The sequence below is a fragment of the Spermophilus citellus genome, assembly GCF_964194105.1.
Source record: "Spermophilus citellus genome assembly, chromosome: 4".
In the NCBI taxonomy this organism is placed as follows: domain Eukaryota; kingdom Metazoa; phylum Chordata; class Mammalia; order Rodentia; family Sciuridae; genus Spermophilus; species Spermophilus citellus.
This window is the reverse complement of record NC_138185.1, coordinates 23400387-23424842: the sequence shown is the minus strand read 5'-3', so window position 1 is coordinate 23424842 and position 24456 is coordinate 23400387. Positions and strand designations below refer to the sequence as shown.

At 38.3% G+C, this 24456-nt stretch overlaps 1 protein-coding gene and 1 pseudogene across 3 annotated transcripts in view; one reads left to right on the top strand and one right to left on the bottom strand.

Annotated features, from left to right (window-relative positions):
• The first annotated feature begins 1380 nt into the window (after nt 1–1380).
• ACSS2 (acyl-CoA synthetase short chain family member 2) overlaps nt 1381–24456 on the top strand; it is a 48970-nt gene continuing 25894 nt past the window's right edge. Inside the window, exons 1-2 of one of the 2 annotated variants that reach the window (XM_081292453.1) lie at nt 1381–1659; nt 7196–7391. In XM_081292453.1, coding sequence (XP_081148579.1) covers nt 1482–1659; nt 7196–7391 — 374 coding nt within the window. In that variant the 5' untranslated portion in view covers nt 1381–1481. The remainder of the gene's footprint in view (nt 1660–7195; nt 7392–24456) is intronic. The other variant, XM_081292452.1, reaches the window with a different exon arrangement.
• On the bottom strand, nt 19299–21157 carry LOC308647322 (eukaryotic translation initiation factor 1-like; annotated as a pseudogene). Its single transcript has 2 exons — nt 21137–21157; nt 19299–20690 (listed from the first exon to the last, which is right to left on the bottom strand). The product of its transcript is annotated as a eukaryotic translation initiation factor 1-like (transcript).

Below are 24456 nucleotides of genomic sequence, written 5' to 3'. Positions count from 1 at the left end.
CACTGGGCCCTCTCCTTAGGATTGGGTAGGCTCCAGATCATATGTGTGACCATTAGGAGTTGTTTTCCGGCTTAGTGTATTCTGGACTCATGGTCAGCTGGGCAAAGAATAGAGGAGGAGGGGTGAGGGAGGCTAGATAGGGTCACAAGTTCTGTGTAGGCACCAGAAGGCAGGGACTGCCTGCTTTAGACCTCAGAATCATTCTTGGAGTTAAATATTTAAGTATCTTCCTTGCATTGACAGCCAGTGTCTGAACTGTCATGTACAGAAGGCCCTTCTTGGTGGTGAGCACAGGTAGAAATTTGAGGGTCCTGCCTGGCTTCTTCTTTCTGTGTGAAGAGAATAGAAGGAAACCAGGGGTAACTGAGCTCAAGTTGTGGCAGGTGGGAGGTGTCCCTGGTGAAATAAAGAGATTGGGAAGCAAAGAAGAATAGTTGAATTACTTCTCCTATTGCATAGACAGGAATTTTACAAGCCTTAGCTTCAACTGGAGGGAATAAAAACAGACCTGAATCAGTGACCACAGGCTTGGCCCTAATTAGATTCTTTTTGCCACGACCTTGTGAAAGTTACTTCCCTTTCCTGAGTTTACAATTTGTGCAATGAGCAGGTGGGTTTTTTAGCAAAGACCAAAGTTTCCTCTTTGGTCTTCATTTAATAAGTCTTATACCTTCACTTAATGCATCTTGTACTGGGTGAAGATTAATGGAGGCAAGGAAAATGAAAATATGTCCTCAGAGGTGGGAGAAAATCAGAACTGGCCCCTAGGTTAGCAGAGAGGGGTGTCCTGTCCTGAACGCCATGACATCAAAGTTATGGAATTTTTCCGGTGGACGAAGTGGGATTATTTCTGAGGGTGAGAAACTTGGGGGAAAGTGTGTCACCTAGAAGGGACTGTACTTCACCTGGTTTTACGATTCGGTGGAGTGACAATCAGGATTGCGCAATCAAACTACAGAGTGACTCCACGATGGACTTGATCCAACTTCTCTCATTAGCCCAGCCCTCTCCCGCTGGAGCCCTGCCTAAACCCAACCCCTTAGCTGTCACTCCAAGACCCCAACTTGGTCACTCCACGGCCCTGCCTCCTCTCCAGTCATATTCAGCCCAGCTACTCTGGATCACTCCATGGGACCACCTCCTCTCCTGTCACGCTTGGACCCACCCCTTCCCTGTCGTTCCATGGTTCCACCCTCTCTCCTGTCATGCCCAGTCCCGCCCCTTCTGCTTTCACTTTATGTTCCTACCTCTTCCGGCAAGACAGCTACGCCCCTATCCTTCGATTTTTCCATAGCGCTGTCTTTGCTAACGTGGCCCCGCCCACAATACACGGCCCCGCCCATTACAGACAGTAAAAGCCACGCCCCCAGCAACAGGCCACGCCCCTCGCCTAAGGCTCCGCCTCTAGGATCGGCTTGTTTTCCCCGCTCCACCACCCGCGGCCACCACAGAGGCAACCCGGGTGCTCGGAACTTGACGTGATGGGACTTCCCGAAGAACGGGGTCGGAACAGCAGTGGGAGCGGTGGCCGGGAGGAAGCTGGAGCCGGGGGCCGGACACGGAGTTGGTCTCCGCCGCCCGAAGTCAGCCGTTCGGCGCACGTCCCCTCGCTGCAGCGCTACCGCGAGCTGCACCGGCGCTCTGTGGAGGAGCCGCGGGGTGAGGCTGGGCCCGAGCGAGCCTGGGGGGCGCCAGTGAGGAGAGGAGCAGGGGCTCCCTGGAGGGGTTGGGGGCTCTGTGAGGGGTTTCACCGAAGAATTGCGGTTCTGTGAGGAGATGGAAAGGGGATTCCGGAAGGAGATGGGAGTCTATGAGAATGGGGGTTCTGTGAGTTGAGGGTTCCCTGGAAGTTGGGGAGTTCCTTGGGACTTGGCAGTTTTGTGAGGAGATGGGGGTTCCGTGACGGAAGAGTGGAGGTTCCTTGAGGAAATTGGAAGAAGGGAGATTTCGGAGAGGAGAGCGCAAGTTCCAGGAGGTGAGCTGCTGGGCTCCACGGGGCTAGGTGACGTCTTGAGGGGAGGAGGACCCCAGGAGAGTTTTTTGATCTCCCTTTCACACCAACTCAGCAATTGCCTCCTGAGACCTTTAAATTGTGAACTAATCTCAGTTGTTCAGGGGCAGTAACGGGTCTGGTTCCCATCTTGAGAGTTCCAGATTTTTTTTTCTTTCTATCAAGCATTCCCCATAAATTACCCAATATAAGACTGAATGAGTCACTGCAATGTCAGTTTCTTTTAAAATTTGGGCCGGGATTGTACTAACTCAGATTCTGATCGTTGGTTTCATGTCGTTAAAAATGTACCAGGAAAATTCCCTGACTTTGCCTTTAGACTGGGCAACATCATGTTTGGTAGTGAGAAAAGCACCCGCCATGCCACTCATTTACTGTGGAGTCTTGGGCAGATTTTTAAACCCTCTGAAATTCCTTTCCTTCAACTATAAGACAGGAATAATAATATTTACCTCATCGATTTGTATGAAGACTAAAGTGGGTAAGAAGTGTGCATTATAAAATGCCTGGTGCACTGTAAACATTCAATAAATGATTAGTTTGATAAAAATAATGTGGATGAAGTAGTTACTGAGTAAGGCAAGATAAGATGGAATCAAGTGTGAAGTGGTTGATTGCTGCAGCATTGTCCAAGTTTGAGTCCTCAGACCTCTTTTTACTTCTCTTTCCTCTTTATATTTTCTCCCATCATAAGTTCATCTGCTTCCCAGGGGTGAGCTATTACTACCACAATAATTCCTATTCTATATATTTACTCTATACCCAGCATTTCACTTATGTTTTGGTCCCAAATTTCATAGGGATATATAGACTATATGTATCTGCACACTGTGATGTTATACCATATTCAACATGACTATGAATGGGATTTACCAATTTTCCCTCCCAAACCTGTTCTCCTCCCTAATTTTCTTATTCCTATCAGTGTCAAATGGCACTATCCCAAACTGTAAATCTCTTCTATCAGCCTCTCTTCTAATCAGATCTATCTATATATCTTATCTAGTTACAGATTGCTTACTGCTTGCTAAGCACAATTCCAGTTTGATTTGATGTGGGGACTATAATGTTCCACACTTTACAGACAAGGAAACTGAATCTTAGAGAGGTTAACTGACTTGCACAAGGTCATAAAGCTGGTTAATGGTGGAGTTGGGATTTGAGCCAACAGTCTTAACTGCAGAACTTATCCTCCTATCAGTGATTCTGATCCTCTTTCTTTACCCCACAGTATGCTTTTCACTAAATTTTGTCAAATACTTCTTCAAAATGCCTCATGGATTTACCTTTTCTTCTATTCCTATAGACATTTTGTTGTTGTTTTGTGGCTCTGGGGATGAAAGCCAGAGCCTTGCACATGCTAAGCGGGTACTCTACCCCTGAGCTACACCACCACTACCCTGACAGACATTTTAAATCAAGAAGCAGCCTCCTAAGTTTTCCTTTCTTCCTGAGTCTTACCTCTTCCCTTCCATCTCTCACCATTAGAGTAATATTCTGGAAATACTGCTTTCAAATGTTATTGCCCAAACTATCAATAGTTTCCTATTTCCTTCAATTTCAAATCCTGCTTTTTTCCCAAGTCCTCTGATAATCTAGCCCCACCCAACTTCTTCCTTCTTATCTCCTGCTACTCCCTACCCTACCCCTCATTCACAGGTCTTTCTCTTTTATATTCTGGATATGCAAAGGTCCCTTCCCACCTCCTTGCCTTTACCTATTTCCTTCTGTTCCTCTTAATCAAACTCTACCAGTTCCACAGAGCTTTTCCTGATCACCCCAGTATGTGTTCATCTCTTTCTTCTGAACTTCATTATTAGATCATGCCAAGGGAACATTCAGATTGCTACACACACACACACACACACACACACACACACACAAAACACCTGGAAAAAATTCTAAGTGATGGACATAAATGTGATTCATAAATAGTATTATATACTGTGTCTATTATTGCACTTAAAATATTTTTGAATATGTATACTTTTGTGATTAGCTATGTTGTCCTTGGGGAGAGTTTCTTTTGTGGTTTTTTGGTATTTTTTGGTGGTGCTGGGGATTGAACCCAGGGCTTTGTGCATGTCGGGTAAACTCTGTATCAAATGAGCTATATCCCCTGCCCTTGGGGAGAGTTTCTTATGCTTCCTGAACTTCAGTTTTCTCATCTATAAAATTGGGATAATATATATTTCATCAAACTATAATATAAACTTATTAAATGCTGATTCCCATTTGCTATCTCTTTTAATTGCCATTCAGAGTTCTGTTATAGTACTACTTGTTTTACTTGTGTTCATCAGTTAATAGTTGTTGGACCTGAGTTGTTTCCAGTTTCACTATTATAAATAGTGTTGCTATAAACTTCTCTTAAATAACCACTTTTTTCCCTTTTAGGAATATTTTATTGGAATATATTCCCTAAAGTTGAGTTAGCAGATAAAAGGGTCAAAAAGTTTTATGGCTTTTGTCAGGTATTATCTAATTATTATCTAATAAGATTGTATTGACATCTTATAAATGCCATCATTGTATAAGAGTACCTGTTTTCCCAGGGCCACCCAAGTACTGGGTTTAATTTTTTAAAAAAATCTTTGCTAGTTTGATAAGTATACAACGGCATCTTGGGTTGAAAATTAATTTGAATTTCTTTGATAGATTAAAAGGTTATATACCATGTAATTTATCTTTCAATTATATTGTCTTCTATATTCAAAACTACTTCATTTGTTAATCTTATCTCTCCAAATAGATTGTCTAAATTCTTTGTTTTTGAGATGGGGGTCTTCTTATGTTGCCTAGGTTGGTCTTGAATTTGTGGGCTCAAGCAATACTATGGCCTCAGCCTCCCAAATAACTGGGAATACAGCCATGCACCATCATGCCTGACCTAGGCTATATAAATTCTAACTCATATAATCCTGAACAAATTTAGCTTTTATAATTTTGTTCATTATGAAATGAGGGCTGGGGTTGTGGCTCATAAATAGTGTTGCTATAACCATCTCTTAAATAATCACTTTTTTTCCCTTTTAGGAAAATTTTATTGGAATATATTACAATCACACTTGAGGCACTGGTTCTGATCCTCAGCACCACATAAAAATAAATGAATAAATAAAAGTGTCCATCTACAACTAAAAATATACATTAAAAAAAGAGGGGGTGATAATTGCTAAGATTCCTTCCATTATTATGGTTCTAAGTGTGTCTGACCCAATTCTCATAATATCCTAAATTCTCTGCATTTACTCATTTTACCTGTTGAGTGTATTTTTTTCAGAGTAGTAAGGCAGATATTTTAAGAATATAAATCTGATCATGTCACTCTTTTGCTTAAAACCGTTTAATGTGGGCTGGGGTTGTGACTCAGCAGTAGAGTGCTCACCTAGCATGTGTGAGGCACAGCACCACATAAAAATAAATAAATGAAATAAAGTCATTGTGTCCAACAACAACTAAAAAAATATTAAAAAGTTCAGGGGCTGGAGTAGTGGCTTAGCGGTAGAGCATTCACCTAATACGTGTGAGGCCCTGGGTTCGATTGTCAGCACCACATAAAAATAAATAAATAAATGAAATAAAGGTATTGTGTCCAACTATAACTAAAAAGTAAATTTTTTTTTTTAAGTTTAGCATTGGGATGGGGCTTTAGTTCAGTGGCAGAGCACTTGCCTAATGTATGAGGCACTGGGTTTGATCCTTAGCACCACATAAAAATAAAACAAATTAAATAAAGGCATGCTGTGCATCTACAACTACAAAAAAAATTTTTTTAATAAAAACCTGTTAAATGTTTTTCCATTGCTCTTGGGATCAATTCCAGATTCCTTATCATGCACAGAAGAATTGCATGATCTGCCCAGTTACACATCAACTTCCGCAAAAATTCCTGCTATTCTTTCCTTTATTCTGTGTTTCAACCTCAAGAAGTTTAACATAAACCCTTGATTTACTCCCATCCTATAGTAGCACTCTCTTATTTGGTGAGGAATTAGAGAAAAACTATTCATCTTTTAGACTTTAGCAAAAAATGTTTTCCTCAGGTTAAGTTCAAATGTTGACTAAGCAAATTGTGTAACCTTGGGACTGGGGTTGTAACTCAGTGGTAGAGCACTTGCCTAGCACATGTTAAGCACAGGGTTTGATCCTCAGCACCACATAAAAATAAATAAATAAACAAAAATAGTATGTCCATCTACAACTAAAATTTTGTTTTTAAAAAATTGTGTAACCTTGGGGCCGGGGCTGTAGCTCAGTGGTAGAGCTCTTGCTTAGCATCTGTGAGGCACTGGGTTCCATCCTCAGCACTACATAAAAATGTATAAATAAAATAAAGGTATTGTGTTCATCTACAACTAAAAAAAATTTTAAATTGTGTAACCTTGTACAAGTTATGTAACCTCTCTGAGTCTTAATTTCAAATTTATAAAATGAGAATGAAAATAATGCATACCTCTTAGAGTTGTGGTAAGAACTAAATGAGATAATACATGTAAGGAGCTTAAAATAACTTCTGGCACATATTAATACTTGTGCAAGTAGTAGTAGAAAGAGATGCTTAATAAATAATTGCTAAGAGAAAATGAACAAATTAAAAGAAGAAAGAGTTGGGTGTGGTGGCACGCACCTGTAATCCCATTGGCTTGGGAGACTGAGGCAGGAAGATCGTAGGTTCAAAAGCCAGCCTCAGCAACTTAGTGAGGACCTAAGCAACTCAGCAATACTGTCTCTAAATAAAATATTAAAAAGGGCTGTGGATGTGGTTCAGTGGTAAAGCACCCCTGGGCTGAAACCCTGGTACAAAAGAAAAAAAGAAAAGATGGTCATGGAAGATCTGGTTAAAGAATTTCTTCCTTTCACTAACCATTTTTAACTGCCTACTATGTACAAGACATTGTGTTAGATAATGCTTGGTTATGACTGGAAGAGATGGTGAAAAATGAATAAACAGTTTAGAGGACAGAGGAATAATTTGAATCAAGATTCAGCCATGGGAGTAGAAGAAGGTAGGTTAGGAGAGTTGTAAATGATACCAAACTCAGTAAAGGAGGGAGGGATCCAGGTGGTGGGTCCTAAGACAGGGAAATTGTAACTTGGTCCTATGCATAGACTAGATAAGCCAGCTGAGGATAAATATGTCTGAAAAGCTTAGTGATGCCTGGGCTTCTCTTTTTGTTGCAGAATTTTGGGGGGAGATTGCCAAAGAATTTTACTGGAAGATTCCATGCTCTGGCCCATTTCTCCAGTACAACTTTGATGTGACTAAAGGGAAAATCTTCATTGAGTGGATGAAAGGAGCAACTACCAACATCTGCTACAATGTGCTGGATCGAAATGTTCATGAGAAAAAACTTGGAGATAAAGTTGCTTTTTACTGGTAAAAATATTTATCTTATAGTCTGAGATAGATAAAAAGAGTTACCCCTTGACAGGCATTGTGGTACACACACACCTGTAATCCCAGTGGCTCAAGAGGCTGAAGCAGGAGGATTAGAAATTCAAAGCCAGCTTCAGCAATTTAGCAAGGCCTTAAGCAACTTAGTTGGACCCTATCTCAAAATTAAAAAACACACAAACAAAAAAAGGACTGGGCATGTAGTTAAGTGATTAAGCACCCCTGGGTTAAAGCCCCACTACCAAAAAAAAAAAAAAAAAAAATCACTTCTTCATATTTATTTAGTGTTTCATAGTTCACAGAGTGCTTTAAAATCCATTAACTCATTTGATGCTTACAATAATCCAGCAGAGTAAACAAAGTAACAATAAATTAAAAAATATTTCAAGGAAATTTAATTACTTCCCTCAAATTATAAAACTAGTAAGTGATAGAGTTGACATTCAGAGCCAAGTGTCATGACTAATAATCTAGTGTTCTTGGCTTGTGGTTGGAGAAGGAAGACAATGGGTAAATGGAAGAGAACAGGCCTAAGTAACTTTTCTTTTTTTGCTTTGAGAGAAAAGTGGGGGTATTGGGGTTTTCATCACCACCGTCACTGTTATAATTATCTTTTACTGGATTATGTGCCAGACATTATACTTAAGTGCTTAACAAATATTATCTCATTTGATGCTCACAACAATTACAAAAATTCTGTTTGTTTTTCTCATTTTACATATGAGAAAACAAATTCTGAGAAGTTCAATGACTTATCTGAAGTCAAACACCTAGCAAGAAACAGAGCTGTGATTCAAACCCAGGGAGTATAATTACAGAGCTTAAACTCTTTTTTTTTTCAATTATTTTATTTATTTATTTTTATGAAGTGCTAAGGATTGACCCAGTGACTGCCACATGTAGGCAAGTGCTCTACCACTGACTGAGCTGCAGTCCCAGCCCTAGAACTTAAATTCTTTTTTTTTTTAATATTTATTTTTAGTTGTAGTTGGACACAATACCTTTATTTTATTTATCTTTATATGGTACTGAGGATCAAACCCAGGGCCTTGTACGTGCTAGGCGAGCGCTGTACTGCTGAGCCACAACCCAGCCCCCAGAGAACTTCAATTCTTAACCTTGATATTATACTTTTCTGACTCCTCTCAGCTTTACAAACTGGGATTCTTAGACCCATTTTACAAGTGCAGAAAAACTTGGAGGGGTTAATAGTGAGTAAGGTCATAGAGTAAGTGACATGGCCAAGATTCAAATCCAAATCTGTCTCACTCCTTGTTTGTACCACTAGGCTGGCAGCCTCCCCAGTGGGAACTTCCTAAGACTTTCTCCCCCTAGCAACTTGGCTCTCTACGAAATATTACTATACGGAACCCAAATAGGGCATTAAATTTCTAGTAATTGAGGTATTGCTTCTGCCAATACCCATGAACATTCTGAGAACTGATCTGTTTTTTTATAGGAAAAAGTTGGATGTTTCATGGCGAAGAATTAAATTGGCCCTCATTCAAAATCTGCCCTGTTAATGTGATATAGCAAGAAGTACCCTAACCTGAGATAAGAAATTTAGGTTCTTATCCCAACTCTGCCACTAACTTGCCATGTAATCACAGGCAAGGTATTTATATATTCCAGAATCAGTTTCCTCTTCCATAAAATAGGGATAATAATTCCAATCTTGTTTTCCTCACTAGATTGTTATAAATATCAAATGAGATGATATTGGAAAGCATTTATTTATTCATTGAGTGGTTGGTTATCATATTACTATTGTTTAGTAATATGAGGGTATTTGCCACCAAAAGCTCACTATCTGTTAATGTTTGTTGAGATTCACTTTAGCTCCTGCTCCAGGACTTACAGTTGAGCTCCAGCTGACATTTGGGCCCACATCTTAGGCACCATAAGACCAGAAAATATTCAAAGATCTACACAGGAGATGCTTGTGTCTGAATTTATTTCCTGGTTTGAAAGAACTGATGCAGGTTTGAAAGGTGCCTATTGAAAAACAGAAAACACAGGCCAGATTTGTTCAATCACTAGAGATTTCTCCAAAATTCTGAGACACTGGTATTTCAGTAGTTTCCCAACCATCCTTACCTGAACAGATTTTTTTTTTATAAGTAACATTTCTTTTTTTTTTTTTAAGAGAGAGGAGAGAGAGAGAGAGAGAGAGAGAGAATGAATTTATTTTTAATATATAATTTTTTAGTTCTCGGCGGACACAACATCTTTTTGTTTTGTATGTGGTGCTGAGGATCGAACCCGGGCCGCACGCATGCCATGCCAGCGCGCTACCGCTTGAGCCATATCCCCAGCCCTACCTGAACAGATTTTAAGGAGCCTCTCTTTCCCCACCTGAAAAATGAGGGGAGTAGATTAAATCAGTGTTTTCCAAAGAATGCTCCAGGAATCACCAATTACTTGAGATATTAGCAAGGACTTTTTTTTTTTCTTTTTTTGTGGTGATGGAGATTGAATCTAGTGCCTCGGCATACTAGGCAAATGCTCTACCACTAAGATATATCCACAGCCCTAAATGTTATTGGTGCACATTTTGTTTGTTTGTTTAGCAGGGGTTTCTAGAATCATGAAACAAATGAGTTGGGGAAACACTACATAATAAATTTCATTTGTGTGGGATCCTCAGTATATGTTAAAATAGTGAAGTCTCCAAGAAGTACCACAAGAAAGATACCTGATTAATTTGTTTAACATGGGATCTCCCAAATTTATTTGAGCCCCAAATATTTTTTGCAGTGTGTTGTTAGTATCACAGGAAACAGTATTCTGTGGGAGCACTGGATTAAATAATCTCTAAATTTAGAGTATAAAATTCTTTAATTCCATAACAAAACATTCTCATTCCAGTTTTATATTGATCATTACTTCAACTGGAATTATTAAAGATATCAGGTACTCAACCCTGTGCTAGGTGTTATGGATACAGGGATAGAGGGGTGGGATGTAAATATCATATAGACAATTACTATTTCATTTTTGGTGATGGTGCGATACCAGGGATTGAACTCAGGGGCACTTGGCCACTGAGCCACATCCCCAGCCCTATTTTGTATTTTATTTAGAGACAGGGTCTCACTGAGTTGCTTAGTGCCTCGCTTTAGCTGAGGCTGTCTTAGAACTTGTGACCCTCCTGCCTCAGCCTGCAGAGCTGCTGGGATTATAGGCGTGCACCATGGTACCCAGTTTACTGTATTATTATTATTATTATTATTATAGATTAAACTCAGGAGTGCTCTATTATTGGGCTATATCTCCAACACTTTTATTATTCTTTCATTTAAAAATTATTTATTATTTTAATGAGTTATTTCATTATTAAAAAAATAAAATAAAATGAGAAAAAATGAGATGGAATCTTACTAAATTGTTAAGGCTAGCTTCAAACCTATGATCCTCCTGCCTTAGCCTGTTGAGTAGCTGAGATTTTAGGTGTATGCTATCATGTCCATACATATGGCAATTATTATTCAATTCTTTCATGTTTATAATAAAGTAAGAGCAAACTATAAGTAAATAACCTTTGTTATAAGAAAGTAAAGTTCAAATATGGCATATAGGTTGTTATTTCCTTTTATTTTCTCTATTTTTAAACAGTTTACTACTGTTTCTTCATCTTTGTTGGTGTGATGCTGAGCAAATAAATGCTCTACTATTAAACTAAACTCCTAACCTTTCTTTATCTTATCTTTCCTTCTTTCCATCCTTCCTTACTTTTTTTTATTAATTTCTTTCTTTTTTTGGTACTAGGGCTTGACCTCAGGGGCACTTAATCACTGAGCCACATCCCCAGCATTTTTTATTTTTCATTTTTTTAAATATATATTTTTTAGCTGTAGTTGGACACAATACATTTATTTTATTTTTTTATTTTTATGTGGTGCTGAAGATCCATCCCAGGGCCTCAAATATGCTAGGCAAGCATTCTATTGCTGAGTCACAACACCCTCCCCTTATTTTTCATTTTTTTTAAAATATTTTTTTATTATAGATAGACATAATATCTTTATTTATTTTTATGTGGTGCTGAGGATTAAACCCAGTACCTCAGACGTGCAGTGCAGGTGCTCTACCCCTGAGCTACAGCCCTAGTCCCTTTATTTTTCATTAAAAAAATTTTTTTTTGTAGTTGTAGATGGACAGAATGCCTTTATTCTATTTATTTACTTTTATGTGGTGCTGAGGATTGAACCCAGTACCTTACGCATGCTAGGTAAGTGCTCTTCCTCTGAGCTATAGCCCCAGCCCTTTATTTTTCATTTTGAAGCAGAATATCAATAAATTGCTTAGGGTCTAGCTAAGTTGCTGAGGCTGGCCTCAAACTTGTGATCCTCCTGTCTCAGCCTCCAAGTCGCTGGGATTACAGGCATGTGCCACCATATCTGGTCATCAATGCTTACTTTAAAAAAGGTAAAAAAGGTGGGCATGATAGATGAGTTCTCATATACAAACCCATCTTTTCTTTCTCCCATCCTCCCAATATAATTATATTTTTTAGTTAATTTAAAATCACCATTTAGGGGCTGGGGTTGTGGCTCAGTGGTAGAATGCTTGTCTAGCATGTGTGAGGTACTGGGTTTGATCCTCAGCACTACATAAAAATAAAAAAATAAAGGCATTGTGTCCAACTACAACTAAAAAAATATTTTTAAAAAATCACCATTTATATAAGAGTAGTATATTAAGATTGCATTTCCTTTTAGGTAGATTTTTGTGTTTTTTTTAAATAAACCATTACCTGCCACTTTTTTTATTCTATTAAATTCTTCTTTTCCACAAAGTTCTTCCTTTTAGATCCCAATTTCATTCTGTTTTAATTTTTATTGATTTTTTTTCAGTATTGGATATTGAACCCAGTAGCACTCTACCAGTGAGCCCAACCCCCAGCCCACTCTCCTTTTTATTTTCAAAACAAGGTCTTGCTAAATTTCCCAGGTTGGCCTCAAACTTTTGATCTTCCTGGTTTAGCTCCAAAGTGGCTGGAATTACAGGCATGTGCCACTATGCCCAATTTTTACTGATGCTTTAAAAAATGACATCTTCTTAGTTATTTGTTCCAGTTGTACTTCTTGTAGAGCTTTCTTTTCTTACAGCTGTCTTCTCAGTTTTAACTGTATCATTTATATAACTGTAGTGACAATAACAAACTACTTTTGTAGCTCATTCTTTGTTTTGGAACATGCTTATATATGATTGAAATAGTCAACAAAAGAAATAGTGCTCTTAGGAAAATACTCCAATTAGGTAAAATAGAACCATAGCAAGTTAGAATTTGGCTTTTTATTTTTGGCTTGACACATTGTAAATGTTCATGGAATAATAGTATTTTTGGAATTTTAAAGCAATTGTTAGAATCCATCTAGTCAATCCTCTTTATAGATCCATAGATTAAGGGCCAGAGAGGCTGTGATTTACCTAAGGGTCATATACGTATTTGAAGGCAGAACTGCTACTGATATCCACACAGTTTCACTCTAGTGACAGATGGAAAGAGAAATTAACCAGATTAGCTAATTTAAGCTAACTTTAAAAAAATATTTTTAGAATATATAAATGGACACAATACCTTTATTTATTTATTTATTTATTTATTTATTTATTTATTTATTAATTATGTGGTGCTGAGGATTGAACCCAGTGCCTCACACGTGCTAGGCAAGCTCTCTACCACTGAGCCATAACCCCTTCCCAATTTAAACTAGCTTTGAAAGTATCAGATAAAGTTTGTTATCAGGTCTAAATGACCTAACTCATGGTCTTGTGTAGTTTACATCCTATTTGGAAAGACTAAATAGGCCTCTATAAAATAGCCTGAAAGCAATTAAAGACCAAACTGAAAAGAGTCACTACACAATTTTTTTTCACAAGGGAGAAAGCATTTTAGGGAGGAAATATGATGTAAAGATTAAGAGAACAGCCAGATGTGGTGTCGCAGGCCTTTAATCCCAGTGGCTCCGGAGGCTGAGAAATTCAAAGCCAGCCTTTGCAAAAGTGAGCACCAAGTAACTCATGGAGACCCCGTCTCTAAATAAAATGCAAAGTAGGAGTGGGGGTGTGGCTCAGTGGCTCAGTGTCCCTGAGTTCAATTCCTGGTTACCTGCCTCCCCCTCAGGAAAAAAAAAAAAAATGCTTAAGAGGGAACAAGGTTTTGGAGTCAACTAGCATAGTTTGAGATCTAACTGACACTAACCAGCTATCTTGTCTTGGAGAAATTAACCTCTTGAACCTCAGTTTTCTCAATTGTAAAATATGGATTAAAAATAGTTTTTATCTCATGAAGTTGTCACTAAGAAAGATTGGAAAAGATTACAAACCCAAGTGGCCAATTCCTGGCATACTGAAAGCACTATTAGATATTATTATTATTGATTAGTGAAAAGACTAAATCTGTTTGGAGTAAAAGCTTTATGCAGGGAACAATTTGTTCATTCAGTAAATACTTACTGAATACATAGTAAGTATGTGCCAGGCACTATTCTCAACCAAAGTTCTTGCCCTCATGTAGGGTACAATACAGTATGAAAGACAAATGGTAAACAAGCACAAGTAGTGACTAGTGTTATAGAAAATATAGAGCAGAGTAAAGGCAAGGAGAATGACAATGCAGAGTGGGGATTAATAAGGCAAGGACACTCTTATAAGGTGACATTTCATCAGAGATAGTGTGGTGTATTTTTTGTTGTGGTTTGGGTTTGGGTACTGGGGATTAAATCCAGTGGTGCTCTACCATTGAATTACCTCCCCAGTTCTTTTTTTTTTTTTTTTTTTTTTGAGATAGGGTCTTGCTAAATTTCTGAGGCTGGACTCAAGCTTTCAATCTTCCTGCCTTAGGCTCCCCTTGTCACTGAGATTACAAGCATGTGCCACACCTAGCTTGGGCAGAGATTTGAAGGTAGTCCCTTTTTATATCTTATTTAAAGACAGGATCTTGCTAAATTGCTTAGGACCAAAGTTGCTGAGGCTGGCTTTGAACTTGAGATCCTCCTGCCTCAACCTCCTGAGCCACTGGGATAATAGGTGTGGGCCACTGCGACTGGTGACAAACCCATATTCTGACAGGGATATTTGTTAGGAGAACATGGAATACCAGAGTCTATCATTCAGTGGCTCAGTTAATTATCTAGGTCCAGCCTGGAGTTTACTTCAGTGAGGAGGAAGGGACTTTTTACCTCAATCTATATCTTTACTGATTTCACAACAGTATATCTACTAATCAAAATATACTTGGTAAAGAAAAACACTCATTTGAGGCATAAGATAGCTTCAGATCATTCTCTTCCCCCTCTCTGAGCCTTCCTTTTGTGAGAATGATGGGAGATGAATTACAGATAATCTGTAAGATTCCTTTTGGCTCTGATCTTTCAGAATCCTATGATTGTTTCTGAAGAGGAAGTGATTTTTAGAGGTTCTGCTGCAACCTATGGTGACTCTCTGGTGATTCAGTAGACAGATTGGGTTTCTGTTGAGATGGTAAGAAAAAGGGAGAATTTTAGAAAATTTGGGGTGTAGGAGCTGGAGGAGGAATCTGCTTTTCTTGCTTGGGGGTAAGTTGTAACTAGAAGTGTAAACACTCAAAACTAATGGGAGATTGGTGGGAAATAACTTGTTGCTGGAAAAGTCTTCCTCTACTTAAATGAGGTAGGCAGATTGTGGAGGAGTGCTGGAGGATTTTATGTTTAACATTGATTTTAAAAAATATATTAATTTTTTTAGTTGTATACAATACCTTTGTTTTTTTTTTGTTGTTGTTGTTGTTTTTTTTAATGTGGTGCTGAGGATGGAACCCAGGGCCTCACACATGCTCACACGTGCTAGGCAAGCACTCTACTGCTGAGCTACAACCCCAGCCCATTAACATAGATTTTTAATCTGCTTCTCTCACTTCTCCCTGAGTTTCATGACTCTTGATAGTCTAAAGAACCCTTCCCTAATGTGGTGAAAATGAGACAAGTAGGCTATACTTTTTCACTTTTTTTGGAAGTAGGTAGCAGATGAATAATAAACGGATTGAAAACTGTCTTGAGAACTGTTTCAGTGTTCTGAGCTCCATGTCAGCTACTTGAGTTTATACTCATGTGTTCAGTAAACATTTAATGAGGAGATTGGCTTTAGTTAATGCCCCTTTCTGAGCCTGTTTTTCCCACCTGTCACAACTGTCAGGGGTAGGTAGGAGACTTATTTACATAACTTCTAGCACTGACCTTCAGAATTACACAAATGTAGGGAACTGCTCCTTCATTATTCATGGAGTTCTCCTAGACATAGTAAGACAGCTGGGATGGGTGAGGTGGGGGAACCCTGTTTTAGTAGGTAGTCAGTGGGATCAGGGTTCTTGATTGAGGGCAGAGTAACATTTAAAAAATGTTACAGAAGGCCTGGAGCTTTGCTTCTTTTCCTGGATTTGGTTGGGGACAGATTAGGTACTGGTAATGATCATCAGTGTCTGACACCTTAAACTTTTTTCTAAGAATTTGAGACTCTCAGTTCCAGTTCTGAGAGGTCTTTTGGACTTCCCACGTAAAGCAGGAAATATATATCAATATCCCTACCCGAACAATCCCCAAAAGTTTAATTCTGATTCTTGATCATTCCAATTTGACCCTTACTCTAACATTCACTTTGTGGGAAATTACCTCCCTTGTAAGCACTGTTAACCATTTGTAAGATGAGAATAATAAGCTCCCATGACATATATTTTTAGAGGCATAATTGGAGTAATCTTTGTAGAGGCACAGATGGGAAGCCTATTTGCTTCTCCACTCTATCACTGTGGACTCTGTGAGGTATGTGTATAGAAACTCTAGGAACTTGCAAAGCTCAATTTGAAACCCCCTGAACCTAGTCCAATATTCTTGTTTTATGAATGAGGTAGTTCTGAGTCCACATTCCTATGTTCCTCATATGATATGGTTTCCTAAACTCTCTCATTATTCATGGAGGTCTCTTAGACATAGTTTAGTTGGCAAATATCTCATTAAGTATTCCAGTTATGCTCTGCCTTACACACATACTATTACATGCTTTGACTTTACATATCTAAGATTACATTAGCCTCATTGGAAGACACATACTACCACTTAGTGTATAATCTCTCATAATACCTAAGATGTTTCTATATATTTCAATAGCAAACTATGTCTCCCCTGTACTAATATATTTGTTCCCTGTCCCCTGCTTTTTTAAGTGGAGAGTGTGGTTCACAACACTTGACAGATGAGGAGCTTGAGGATCTGAGAGTAGAAGAGATTTGACCAGGGTCTCATAGCAGTTATAACTTGTTCTGGACAGGAGGACACTTATATTCCTTGTTCTAGACACTTGTGCTTCTACTTACACAGCTTTAGCTTCTTTGACAGTTTGTTATCTGTCTAGCCAGAAGTTTACTTAGGAGGGTTGGAGTTGGTTTGGGGAATGTTGACTACAGTTTATAAGACAAAAAACGTTAAAGAGAAAACCTCAAAGATATCCTTTCCTTAACTGAGATATGCTTATTCATCCATTCATTAAACAGTTTTTTAAACTGAGCATCTATAGCATATAATCTGCACACTATCTTGAGAGCAGGTGTTTGGGGATGTGGGATAATAGCAAGGGGTCCAATAACGAGGCACTTACAGTAGTTCAGGCAAGATTTGATAATGATAGAGGTCATGAAAAGTGGTCACATTTGGATGTTTTGAAGGAAGAGTCAATAGGATTTATTGATGAGCTTGATAAACAGTACAAAAGAATGGAATCAGAAATATCTCCAAGATATTTATGTGTGTGTGTGTATGCTTGCTCACATGTGCGTGCAACTAGAAAAATGGAATTTTCATTAGTTGAGATGGAGAAGATATTAAGAGGAAAAGCTTTGGGGAAAGTCTTAGAATTTATGTTTCATACACAGATTTATAAATGCAATATTACAAATGTTGAGGAATCATTGAAAAGTTTCAAGTAGGGGTATGACCTACCAGATTTTCAATTTGAAAACATAATCCTCAGCTGCCACATGCCTGTAATCCCAGCGGCTTGGGAGGCTAAGGCAGGAGGACACAAGTTCAAAGCCAGCCTCAGCCAAAGTGAGGCGCTAAGCAACTCAGTGAGACACTGTCTCTAACTAAATAAAATACAAGATAGGACTGGGGATGTGGCTCAGTCGTTGAGTGTCCCTGAGTTCAATCAACGATACCCCCTCCCCACAAAAAAGAATACTATCCAGCTGGGCCTGGAATATATTTGTAATCCCAGTAGGTTGGGAGCCTGAGGCAGTCTCAGCAATTTAGCAAGGCCTTAAGCAACTTAATTGGACCTGGTCTCAAAATAAAAAAAAATAAAAAATAAAAAGCCTGGGATGTGGCTCGTGGTTAAGCACTCTTGGGTTCAATCCCTGGTACCAAAAAAAAAAAAAAAAAAAAAAAAAAAAGCCTATCCTGAGGATCTCTAGGCAGAGGCCCTAGTTGCTCTGTAATCTTCTGCAAGTTATGACATCCCTAGGAGCCTCACATTTTTTATCTTTAAAATTGGGTAACAAATCTTGTTCTTCAAATCTCCAAAGATTGCCACAGGATTAACTGAGATGGAAGATGAATAAACACTCAAAATACGTACTACAATGAGAATTATAAGATTCTCAAATTTATAGAAATGTTGCAAATACAACACAAATAACTTGCCTGATCCATTGGAGGGAAGATGTGATGTAGATCCTTTAGCATGTATATAGGACTTTCTCCTATATAACTATAATAAAACTATCAAAATAAGGAAATCAGTGTTCATATATCACTGTCATATAATCCTCAGACTCTGTTACAGTTTTTCCAAGTTGTCCCAATGTCCTTTATAGTAAAAGGATCCTGCCAAAGAATTGCATGTAGTATGTAGTTGTTATTTCTCTTTTTAGTCTCCTTTAATCTAGAATAGTCCTTTAGTCTTTACTTGACATTTTTTTAATATTTATTTTTTAGTTGTAGTTGGACACAATATCTTTATTTTATTTATTTATTTTTATACAATGCTGAGGATTGAACCCAGGGCCTTGTATGTGCTAGGCAAGCGCTCTACTGCTGAGCCACAACCCCAGCCCTTTACTTGACTTTTATTATCTTGATATTCTATCTTTTTAGTCTTATAGCCAACAAAATGTAGCCTAAACAGAATTGGTTGCTATTTTATTTAAATAGTGGTTGATATATTTTTTTAAAAAATTTCATTAACACTTTAGCAAGTACCCAAATAAAAGTAAAGACATTTTGCCCCTGCAAATATCAACTATGACACCACACTGCTCAATTAAAAATAAAGATTTTGTAAAAAAACTAAATAAATAAAAAAATAAATAAATAAAAAATAAAAATAAAGATTTTAACTGCATTAGAATAGAGCATAACATCACAACATATAGTACTTTATATTCAATAAATTTAGCATTATGAAAAAGTATCACTGATAGATGAAAACAATATTATTATTATTATTATTATTATTATTATTGTTATAGATATGAATGGACCTTTATTTTCTTTATTTATATGTGGTGCTGAAAATCCAACCCAGTGCCTCGCACATGCTAGGCAGACGCTATACCACTGAGCCACCGAGCCACCCCCACAGCCCCAGATGAAAACATTATTTAGAATTAACTTTGGCTTTTAGATTGGTCATACTTCTCAGCTTCTTCACCTAAACTCTAAGACTGTTCTCTCTTCCTAAATAAAATTAAGGGCTTTCCTTACCTGGGCCAGTCTTAGTCCTGCTTATTCTTTCAGAACCATGTGAAATATCTCCTTTTTTGTGAGTTTTTTCCAGTTCTCACTTTCCAACCCTCTTTCTTGCCCTCAGAATGAACAATAAAATCTAGATTTAGAAAGCACATTTAACAAACCATTTCCCTCATTTACAGTTGAGGCAAATGAATTGAATTAATCTATAGAAGTTTCATCTAAAATTCAGTGTTCCTGACTTCTAATCCAGAGTTTTTCCTCTGACCATTCATTTCCCTATCATTATAACATTCTTGCCCAGGGACTGCAGGAGCTTCAGCTAACACTAAAGGCAGCCTAGAAGAACATCATAGCTCAGATGGATCAGTTAAGGTAGTGCCAGACCCTACAGGGACCCAGGATATAGGGCTGAGCCAAAAAAAACATAGGAGTAGTTTGAACTCCATGCACTAGGTATCAGGGAGCTTGTAATTTTGAAGCAGAGATGGGACAAGGAATATCCAGAACTTCAGGCCTAGGAGAACCTTAGACATTACCTGTTATCTCTTTTTTGGGATGGAAGCTTTGAGAATAGCCCTCATCTAAGGTTTGGTCTACTTAAAGTTTTATGTTTTATCAACAGGAAGAATCATTATTTTATTTAAAGAAAATACATAAGACCCTGAAGCTATTTACCCTGGAACATAGTGCATAGACTTGTTCATGCAGGAAATATTTCTAGTATACCAACACCTGCATTTCTTTTTATTTTCTTATTTATTTATTTAGGTCTGGGATTGAACCCAGAGGTGCTTTAGCACTGAGCCACATCCTCAGCTCTTATTTTTATATTTTATTTTGAGACAGGGTCTCACTAAGTTGCTTGGGAACTCACTAAGTTGTTGAGGCTGGCCTCCAACTTGCAATCCTCCTGCCTCAGCCTCCTGAGTCACTGGGATTATAGGCATGCACTACTGTGCCTGGTGACATCTGCATTTCTGAGTGTGATTTTTAACTAGAAGTTTGTTTTTTGCTCCCTTTTGCTCCCGCCCCCAATATATAGGCTCTTTTCATTCTGTGTATTGTATGAAAAAGTTATAGTGGTCCAAGTTAAATAATTATGCAAACTGTGAGGTTTTTAAACTTGTGACAGGGGACCGAAGGGAAATTCTATTCATTGCAAGGAAACCCTCACCTAAGCTTCAGTAAGCCACAAGCACCTAAAACCTATGAACCTTCAGTTGATTATCCTTACCCAGTCCAGTCTCCTACCAGGAACTGACTTATGTCCTTGTGCTGGTCACCCTGTAGCTGAATTTTTTTTTTCATTTTATGGATGCTCAATTATAGTAAAATTGGAGGGCAATTTCTTCTTAAATGCCTTCACTAGTTACTTTTCATCATAATCATCAGCAATCCCTTGGACAGTAGAAATGATCTTCCTGCCACTTCTCTGTTGAATTCTTTTTTTTTTCCTTTCCTCTCTGTTGAATTCTTATGTGGATATAATCCTTAGTGCCAGCAGGAAGCTGGCACCCTTACTTGCATCAGCAAGGGGGTCGAAAGAGTGGAGTTTCTAGATTGCAGACATACAATATGATTCCTTTTCCTCAGTGGAAACAGCCTGCAGAAGACAGCTGGGCAGAAGGCAGGTGGTGGGGTTGGGGGTTGGGGAGAGAGCTCAAAGGGGAGGTTGTTGAGTCCAGGGCAACAATGACCCAGTGACTAGGGTGGCCATGATATTTTAATACATGGAAATCTATCCAAATAAGCAGTCACACAGGCCTCTTATTGAACTTTAGTATCAGCTGCTTTTTCAGATGACTGTACCTTTTGAAATGTTCCCCAAACTACTACAAATATTGTTAGAGAATCTTAAATTTGACAACCAGATTGGTGAAAACCTATTCGGTTGTTTTCACACGTGAAACATACTGACAGAAATCTAATTTTATTTTTATAGATATATGTCAGGAAATATAATAAGTGCTTAGGATATAGCAATAAACAGGGGAAATCTACCTCATGGATCTCACAATCCATGGGGGCAAAATATTTGCCTGTGAGCTGCAATTTTATTTAGGAAATATTGGGAACAATGTCCTTTTTCTTATTTCAATGGAGAGGATGGGGAGGTGGGAGACACATCTCTGGGAGCAAATGGGTATATAAATGCTTCTATGACACTTGACAAGTCAAGAACTATGAAGGTTCAAAAACATGAGAGCTTCCTGAATTTGGGATCTTTCAGGAAGTTGTCAGGAGGTTAAAGAGATCATGGTAAATGTGGTCTTGCTCCAGTCTAAAGTTCAAAGTGGCTGGGAGTTTCCTCCTCAGCTTATGACAGTGCTCCTGGAGATTTTTAGGAGACAGACTTCTCCAAGTTCATTTGGGTGCAGTTCACATTGGTGCAGTGGAACATACACTAGTCTGAAAGTCTGAAACCTTGAACCTTGTCACAGATTTGCCTTTAGCCCTCTTTGTGGTGTTGGCAAGTCTTTTCTAGATTTCTTGTATCTTTAAAATTGGGTTAATAATATGTGCTGTACTCACTACTAAGGCAGTTGTGAGGATCAGGTGATGCATTTTAAAGCAGTTTTATATTAATTTGAAGAATTAGCTGAATTTGTATTGATTTATATAACCATGTGAGGCAGGCATGGTGTGTTTCATTAATTTTCTTTGGCCTCTGCCTTAGCTAAGTTTGTTCTTTTTTTCCCCCTCTTTCCCATAAAAGTATTGGGTTTCCATATGAGTGCCATATCCTGAATCCCAGCTCCAAGGGCTTCTTTCATTTTCTCCCATGGCACAGAGTCCAGGAATAAGCTTACCATAGGGACTCAAAAAACACTTCTTGACATGACTCCCAATTCTATTGTACAAGTTCCATCTCCTCTTCTCTCTGTCTACCTCTTTTATTTGAAACTCATTTTGAAGGCCCATTCTCTGCTGCTGGAAGGGAGAAATGGAACCATAATTTGAGACCTGTTACAGATTATCCAGTCTACATTAACCTTCACCTCCTTCTATTTCTCTTCTCTCATTTTATATTTTATCAAGAAAGAAACAGGCTCATTTTTTTTGCAGTTCATACACTGAATAAGGAGTAAACAATAAATCTAGTGACTCCATATTCAGAGCCAGGACTTCCCAAATTTTAGCGTGTATAAATAAGTTCCTGAGGACCTTATTATAAATCTATGACCCCACCCCAACCTAATGAATCAGAATCTCCTGAAGATAAAACCTCTGACATTTTTTTCAGGGCGGGGGTGGGTGATATTGGGGATTGAACTCAGGACCTTGCACTTGCTAGCAATTACTCTACCTCTGAGCTACATTCCCATACCTGACTTGTATTTTCACAACCCCCTCAGACAATTCTGATGTCAGAGTGGGGTACCATCAAAAAATAATTATTTAGGAGCTGGGGATGTAGGTTAGTGATGGACTGCATATTTTAGTGTATGTGAGGGTTTGAGCTTGATTCCTCTCCAGAATAAAATTTGGGATAAAAGAGAGAATATGACATTCATATTAACATGGGAGAAAGAAAACTGTGAAGGAGAGAGTAGGCAAGGGGAACCAACTCCAGATTTCCTAGCAGATCAGTGTTAGGAAATATTACACATGAAATTTGAGGATCTAGATATATTTAATCTCTGAAAACTTTTCTGTTTAGGTATCCACAGAAATAGAGTACACTAGATTGAAGACTAACAATTTAAACAATGCTGCTTACCTAGATAACAGAACTACTGTAATGAGTATTTTTGCATGTATCTATTTCACTTGAGGGATCCTGATATACATGTAAGAGGGTACCCCTGGCTATTCTTCCCATTTTCTTTTATAGTCTAGGCTTTCTCTCTCTGTCTCTGTCTCTCCCCTACCACCCCTAGGGATTGAACCCAGGACTTCATGCATGCTAGGCAAGCACTCTACCCCTAGCCCTCAGTTACAATTCTCTTTTAGGCAGCATTCCAAATGCTGTGACAATAAAGGATTTGAAAGCTGCCCTCATTCACTTGTTATGGGTAAGGCCAGCACAGAATGGTAGGAAAAATTGTGTATGATTTCCCTCCTGTAAGTAGATGGAGAAAAGGGTTACCTTCTGTACTGGCTCATGTTCTGTTTTCTCAACAGAGAAGAGGTACAGAGTCCAACTGGCACCAAAGCTACCTTCCAAGGGGAACAGACACAAGGTCTCTGGATTAAGGCCTGAAAATAGCTGGCCGGAGGACAGTGTATAATAATAGCACAGATAACAGAGCAAGAGTACTGTACTTTGAACCTCAGCTTCAGGACCTTCTTCTAGTCTCTCTCATGGCAATGGAGTCCAGACTGAGCCCACTTTAAGAGTTCAAGAAACTCTTCTCTAGTCCATTCCAAAAGTTCCACATTCTTTTCTTCTCTGTGTCTACCATTTCCCGTGCCTGTCCAGTGTCTATCTTCTTTGTCGATATCTTCTCTTATCTCCTCCTTCCTCCCATATTTCTTTTCTCTGATCAGCCTGGGTCCTGCTGGTTACAAAAGCAGTCATAAGTTTGTTCATTTTTTCATTCATTATTTTATCCAATCATTTCACAATTATGTATAAAATGCCCATCATGTATAAACTTGGTGCTAGGCACTGAGAAGGAAACAGATGTCTACATGACTGTAATACTACTAAAAAAGTGCCAACAAGCCACGAAGGAATGAATGAATGGATAATGCTAAATTTTTCTGATGAAATAATGGATATAATCTTTCTGGAAAGGAATACTTGTAAAGACGTCTGTATTTTTTCCAAATTAATCTGTATGTTTATTGTAATTCTAATCAAAGTCACAGTGAGTTTTTTTATTGAGGTGTAATTTATATCAAACAATTCACTCATTTAAAATGTACAAATGATTTAAAATGTATATTTCAGGGCTGGGGTTGCAGCTCAGCAGCAGTGAGGCACAGTGAGGTAGTGAGGCACAAGGTTCAATCCACAGCACCATATACAAATAAATAAATAAAATAAAAGAATTGTATTCATCTACAACTAAAAACTTTTTTAAAATGTATATTTCAATGATATTCACAGAGGTATATAGCCATTACCATAATCAATTTTAGAACATTTCATTGCCCTAAAAGAAATTCCTTTCTCAATAAAAGTCACTCCTCATTTCCTTCCAACTTTCCCCACTCCAGTTCTTGACATCCACTAATCTATTTTCTGACTCTCTGACTCTTGACTATTTTGGACATATCATATGAATGGAATCATACAATATGTAGCCTTTAGTGTCTGGCTCTTCACTTAGCACAATTTTTTGTTGTTACTGGGGATTGAATCCAAGGGTGGT